Source organism: Ailuropoda melanoleuca, unplaced genomic scaffold (genome assembly GCF_002007445.2).
Source record: "Ailuropoda melanoleuca isolate Jingjing unplaced genomic scaffold, ASM200744v2 unplaced-scaffold8484, whole genome shotgun sequence".
NCBI lineage: Eukaryota > Metazoa > Chordata > Mammalia > Carnivora > Ursidae > Ailuropoda > Ailuropoda melanoleuca.
Window position 1 is genome coordinate 338 of NW_023253863.1, and position 7,522 is coordinate 7,859.

At 43.0% G+C, this 7,522-nt stretch overlaps 1 protein-coding gene across 1 annotated transcript; it reads right to left on the reverse strand.

Moving 5' to 3' along the window:
• Nucleotides 1–327: 327 nt before the first annotated feature.
• On the reverse strand, nt 328–1,287 carry LOC117800863 (putative olfactory receptor 2B8). The gene has a single exon (XM_034653407.1). The coding sequence runs from the start codon at nt 1,285–1,287 to the stop codon at nt 328–330; it is 960 nt and encodes a 319-aa protein (XP_034509298.1).
• Between the last annotated feature and the right edge of the window lie 6,235 nt (nt 1,288–7,522).

The window sequence follows — 7,522 nt, forward strand, 5'->3', positions numbered from 1 at the left end:
TCTTATTTTCCCTATGACTTTACAGTATGTGCGTGTCTTCTTGCACAAAGGAATGGACTAGTGTCCCAAATAGGGGGAAATATGAAAAACCTGTGGAGCTTTTTACAATAACAACATGACGCAGATGCTCTCGGATCACTAGGTGAGCATCTCTGGAAGCTGCAGGAGTCCCTGGACTTAGATTTTGAGCACTCACTTGCATTAGAGCATCAGGTGAGGGAATTCCCTTGAGACATGTCAGGGGAAATCTGAGTGAAACGAGAAGATCACAATCATCTTAAAAGCCCTGGCAGTGAAAGTCTTCCATCAAAGTGTCTTCCCGCCCAGTCATCTGGAGTCACGGCCCCTGCAAAGCACCTTCTTCATTGCTCCCGTCACATCTTTGTTCCGCAGTGTATATATGACAGGGTTGACCATGGGGGTGACGATGGTGTAGAACAGAGAAACGAACTTGCCCTGATCCTGGGAGTAGTTGTTGCTGGGCTGGAAGTAAATATAGATGGCTGAGCCATAGAACAGGGAGACCACCGTGATGTGGGACCCGCATGTCCCAAACGCTTTCCTCTGCCCTGCAGATGACTTTATTCTTAAGACTGCCCTGACAATCCGCCCATAGGAGACTGTGATTAATGCCACAGGGACGAGGAGAATGATCACACCGACAAAGAAGAGCACAGACTCATTCACAGTGGGGTCAACACAGGCAAGCTTGAGCAGTGGGGGGACCTCACAAAGGAAGTGATCTATTTTATTTNGGAAATGATCTATTTTATTTCTCCCACAACATGGTACAAGGAAGATGAGCACTGTCTGCAATAAGGAGTTGGCAAAACCAATGACCCACGATGCGGAAGCCATGAGGGCACAGAGACGGGGGTGCATGACCACTGTGTAGTGCAGGGGCCTGCAGATGGCTGCATAGCGGTCAAATGCCATGACCCCTAAGAGAATGCACTCTGTGCAGCCCAACCCTAGAGAAACGAAGAGCTGAGCCACACAGCCGCCAAAGGAGATAGACTTGTCTGCTCTCCTGAGATGAACCAGGAGCTGCGGGACAGTGCTGGTCGTGTAGCACAGGTCCAGAAAGCTCAGGTTGGAGAGGAAAAAGTACATGGGAGTCTGAAGATGGGGGTCCAGGTGGGACAAGGCAATGATGGTGGTGTTTCCCAGCAGCGTGAACAGATAGAAGATCAGAAGAACCACGAAGAGGACGAGCTCCAGCTGAGGCCGGTCTGAGAAACCCAGCAGGATAAACCCAGTGAAAGAACTGCCATTTTTCTGTTCCATCCTCTGTTAGCACATGTTTCCTGTNGGTGGGACAAGGCAATGATGGTGGTGTTTCCCAGCAGAGTGAGCAGATAGAAGATCAGAAGAACCACAAAGAGGACGAGCTCCAGCTGAGGCCGGTCTGAGAAACCCAGCAGGATAAACCCAGTGAAAGAACTGCCATTTTTCTGTTCCATCCTCTGTTAGCACATGTTTCCTGTCAGGACCAAGCGTTTAGCAAGTTTTAAAAGAAATCTTTAAAAAAATAATTGGCGGGGGTAGCCTATCACATTATAGACATGGCCATGGGATATTAAAATAACTATTTCAATAAATGATTGAAACTGACATACCTTATACCGATTTAGTTCCACATTATCACGAAAAGTAAATCTTTAATATGTAACATAAGAAAAGTGAAATAAGAAACTTTGTGTTGCCATCAGTCATAGGGATGAAAGGTCTTTTGGTCTGCATGTAAACATTGTGTCAGAATTACCTCTGTAATCGTAGTGAAGAGAACGGCCATATGCACCCCAATGTTCATAGCAGCATTGTCCACAATAGCTAAATTGTGGAAGCAGCCGAGAAGCCCTTCAACAGATGACTGGATAAAGAAGATGTGGTCCATATATGCAATGGAATATTACTCAGCCATCAGAAAGGATGAATATCCACCATTTGCACAGACATGATGGAAATGGAGGGGATTATCCTAAGTGAAATAAGTCAAGCAGAGAAAGACAATTATCATATGGTTTCACTTGCATGTGGAACATAAGGAATAGCAGGGAGAACATCAGGAGAAGGAAAGGAAGAGTGAGGGGTGGGAAATGGGAAGAAGAGATGAACCATGAGAGAATATGGACTCTGGGAAACAAACTGAGGGCTTCAGAGGGGAGGGGGTGGGGGATTGGGATAGACTGGTGACGGGTATTAAGGAAGGCATGTATTGCATGGTGCACTGGGTGTTATACGCAAATAATGAATCATCGAACTTTACATCAGAAACCAGGGATGTACTGTATGGTGACTAACATACATAATAAAAAATTTTAAAAAAAGAATTACCTCTGTAAGATATTATATTTATGGAAGCCATGCATTTGGATTTTGTGTCCTTATAGTAGTAAAACAACAAAACCTCAGCCAGAGAGAACGTGAGACAACCACCACTTGATTACGGTGTTTACGTTTGCCTGAAGATGCTTAAAATTACCATATCAATTTATCAGGAACTCTGAAATTCCTTGGCCTTGCATAGTCAGGTGGAGTCAGAACTCTCAAATCCACTGGCCATGACTTTCCTCTTCCTTCTGCAGATTTCTGTTCCACACATTATTAAACAGAACTCACAAAATTCCTGAAAGAAGTAGGATTATTCACCATGAATATTCTAATCAGAATAAACATTTTAAAAAGTTACCACACTGTAATCTATGTACAAAGTGCAATGCTTTACACCCTTACCTATGATAAAATAGTTAAATAGATAAATATATAGAGATAAACACAGATTTATACTCAAAGCAATGATAGGTAAAAGCCTATAATGGAAACCTTTAAGTACTACACAGAAAGTCCCAGAAAAGATATTTTGGTATTATATAATTTCAGATATCCGTCAACATTAGGTTAATTATTGCCTTCTGGAAGCTCTTTTGCGAAGTTAATGATGCTGAACCAAGCACGTGGCCAGCTCTCAGGGAGTCTGACGACCCTTTTCGTCTAGACGCTTAGAACTGAAGAAGCAAAGTTACAAACCCACCAAAGAGGCATCAGAAAACGAGTATTTGAGTTCTAGCATGTTCAAATTGTCAGGCATACTGTACATGTTTTGGTCTTCTAAGATGAAAAATCTGAATCAGGTTTCAGGGTAGACCCACTGGTGTGTGAAAGAAATGGGTACAAAACTGGCATAAAATAAATATTTATGAGATCAGAATAGAGGGTATAGCATTTCACACTATTTTGTACTTCTAGGATTTCTTATGGAGATGTATTCAGTGGTATCCACAAAAAAAAAATCTATGCGCGAAAAACTTCTTAATCGCATTAGGTATAAAGGACTCTGAGACAGTGTAAATGTGCAACAACAGGGAATCTGCCAGAGACTCACTCCTGCTCAGAAGAGAGAATAAAAAAAACCACGGTTCAGTCTCATGCACACATGCACAAGTACAGATAAATTACCTAAAATAAATCGCTGGCGTTTTAAAGGTGTCTAATAAAGGAATTACTCACCAAAGTAAGGAGGACAAAAATGAAATGCTAACTCATCCAAGGAAATACCATTATCATACTGTACTATTAGAAAAAATGATGATATATTTTAGCAATATCCTATCAATAGGGACTAAGAGGGCAGGTAAGAGAAGACAAAACTCTGGTGAGCTGACCTTGTACAAATGATTTCCTGCTTTAACGGATTATAAATGTATGCGTGTGTGTATACATAAGTATAAGGAATGCTAAATGGCTTCTATCTGAAAGGTATAAAAATGAATATGATATTAAGTGGAAAAATAAAATATCAGGCAAAGGCGATGCCCACTAGGAGAGAAAAAAGAATGTGACTGTCCCTGCATGTTACAATTGCTCCGAGTGCCTTCCTGGAGAGCACACCGGGAGGGAACTACGAACCTCAGGTCATAGTCTACCATCTTTTTTTTTTCACATTACATCCAGGAAAATGATCCTACATTAGTAACAATGGGTATGGGAAAGATCGGGCTGCATAACGCATTCTCCTGATTGCAACAGGATCTGGGTCACTTTGTTGCCTTCCTCCTCCCTACTCAGCACGCATCCCTCTCCAATCTCTGTGCCCCACAGAGCGAGATCTTCCCAGAGAAAGGCTATGTTTAGACTAAAGTGAAATGAGAAGTTTCATTTCATCGACTTCTTACCACATTTAAAGACTCGTGTAAATAGGCTAAGAACCGTCATCTATACGTAGGTAGGTATCAAATGACAGAGCACTTAGAGACATCAATTCCTCTTAGACAAACTATGTAACTAATTCTGGCTGGAAATAGTAAACACATCCATGCTATAAGGAGCACAGAACGCTGTCCCTAGCAACAATCATGATAGGATATGGTACAGGAAAACCCAGTACAAACAACACAAAAATTATTACTATGCATACAAAACAACAAATACTTAAATAAGCACAGGTTATATACTGAGAAGGAAAAGTGTTATTCGGTAAAATAAAAATAAAACTAAATAGATGCCAAAAAACAAAGAGTGGCATTCTATGTAATAATAACCATCTAAAAAACAATGTAGTGGGAAATGACATCTCATAAAATTACAATTCTACAATAATAATTAAGAGAACGGACATCAAATGAAAGAGGTTGTATGCTCAGTACCGGCACATGGAAGCTGATAGAGCCATTTACAGAAGTGTTCAATGCAGATATACCTCTAAAAGTTTAAGTGGAAAAGCAGATATTTCCAGAAAACCAGATGTTCAGTAGGCAAACTACACATTTTAAAGACGAAAGATCTCAAGAAAATGTCTGTATTGAAGATATTTCAAATATGTAACAGTCATGGATATAATTGACATACAAACCCTGCCCTATCCAGTTCCTGAATGATCCTGAAAGAGTGTTGGCAGAGGTAGGAATGAATCGCTATTGCTTTATTAAAGTGACTGTCCCCTAGGTCTGAGCTGACCCAGATCTGCCAGAACAGCCCCCGAGGACAATGCAGGATGAGCTGATGAGGGGAATGCAGCTGTCACAACACGGGAAATGACAGGTCTAATGAACATGGACAGTGCTTTCCAGCAGGTTCCACGGGAGAAGAGGATCAAGTAGGATTTCCCCTGCATGTGGTTTGTTCAGGGAATGCTCTCAGGAGAAAGGGGGTGAGGGAACAAAACAGAGCAGAGAACGTTGCTAAGCAAGGATGTGGGCTCAGGTGGAATATAGCCCGAGCCCAATCCCGTAAGAAGCGGGACAGAGCTCTCCCACACAAGCAGCCATCGGTGCTGGTGGAAACCCCGCGTCCTCCCTGTCTGATACCTTAGCCGCTACCCGCATGTCACCACCTGCGCATTTAAAACGTCCTCGCTGAGAAACTGAATTTTGTATTTTATTTAATTTTAATTTAAATGTAAATGGCTTCCCGTGGCTACTTACTCCCCTCTTGGACAGCCCAGCTCTGGAGCATGAACTGCAGCACATTTCGTCCTGCCTTGGCATTGGCAGCCTTTTGTCTACCCCACGAGCCTGTCACTGGCTGTGAGCTGCCCCCGCCCTGTTCCTGAGACCCCGTGGCACAGTGGCTCCCCTTCAGCTGAGGGCAAATGTCTGAGAAGGGAATGGCTGTGAACCCTGCAGCCCGTATTCCTAACACATCGGGCAGGGATCGGAGCAGCAGCCAGGGAAAGAGCGTCTGAGCAGGACACCGACAGCATCATGCAGGAGTCCATTCCTGATCCTGTGCGAGGAGACAAGGATGGAGCCCAGTGTCCAAACAGAGACGCACTGACACAATAGCCACAAATCAACTCCCCTGTAGTAATCTCCGATACAGTATTTTTTAAACTCCAGACATGTTTTAGATATTTTAGAAAATCTAAAGGGAGAAAATGACCATTTAGAAACTATTAATACTGACAATGAGTTTTTGCATAGAGAACAAATATTGTCTAATTTCACAGACAATAAGGACAAAGGGAAAGCAGGGAAGCATATACTCCAGTAATTTTACACATATGCATACTCTCTAATTGTGTTACTGAAGGCCGTATTTTATTACCACTGTAGATGCATACTGAAAGTATTCTCCACATGTGCATACACAGCTATAAGGAATGGACTAACGTACAATGAAATGTCTGGGAATGACTTGGTAGAGTCTATAATGAACAGCTAAATTGAATTCTTATGTTTGGACACTTTCCACAGTCTTCCTTTAGACAGTGGGATATACATGCAAACCAATACAGCTCTTTTGTTTCAGGGATAATTGTAACTGAAAATTAACTTGCCAATTGCTGAAGCAACACAGAGACCGAGTTCCATTTCACTCACCTTTGTTCGCCTTCTCTGTGGGTTCTAGCTAGTTCCCTACATCCTTTCCAGGTCACTGCCTACACACAGTGCTGGGATTGGCACTGGGACATGCAGAATCCGATGTATGCAGTAAACGCAAAGGTTGGCTACACCAGCACTGGCTTATCCCTGAATTGTTCCTAAGCAAAAGTATGCATTCTCATGATGACTTCAGGTGTCTCCAGGTGGTCAGAGATCTGCACGTTACCTCTAGGACGTAGGAGATGAAGGCAATAGCAAACTCTCACTATGGTTTCCTGAATGTAATGACCTGCCTGGTGACAGTGAGACCCTCATGAGCACAGGAGAGGGTGCTGTGACACTCGGCTGTGGCTGGGCTGACGCTGAGAACCAAATGTGTTTCTCTCGCTGACGTCTCTGGGGAGCAGACGCCCCACACTGTTAATGAGGCTGTCTCGCTGAGCTGTCCAGAGATGACAGTCCTCAGGGAGAATGAAGATCAAGGACAACGCCAGAGGAGACCTCATCTGTCTCTTATATGATGTCACATATTTCACAGAGGACAGATACCTCCCTAGACCTCCCCAACCAGCTTGTTCTCATCTGTAAATGACCTACATGTTTTACAACACACTTAAGACTTTTTCAACACAATTCCCCCAAATATTTGCATAGAAATATATAAGTAAGAGTCCATTCAGTTAGTTAATTTGAAATGGAAATATGTGGGGCGCCAGTCCCTTAACCTTGAGACTTTTGGTTTGCACTCAGGTCATGATCTCTGCGTGTTGCGATGGAGCCCAGCTTAGGGATAGAGCGCCCTGCGAACGGGGAGTCAGCTTCCCCTCTTTGTCTCCCTCTGCCCCTCTCCCCACTCATGCACTCTCTCTGGACAATAAGCAAACAAATCTTTAAAAAGAAATAAATATTGTAAATATGTGATTATTTTTTTCACTTATTCTCATTCATAACCAATGTGTAAGATATCGCAGAGCTAGTAATTACACACATTCTAAGTGACACAAGTCACTTAGATCTCACGTGATCTGACGTAACTGTGGGATCCAGAAAAGCTGAACCTGCAGATAGAGAAGAATGGTGTGACCAGGGGCTAAGGGGGGGAGAGCGGGAGATGTGGGCAAAGGGTACCAGCTGCCAGTTGCGACATGAACAGGTCCTGAGAAGCTAACGTACAGCACGGTAGTTACAGTTCCTATGAT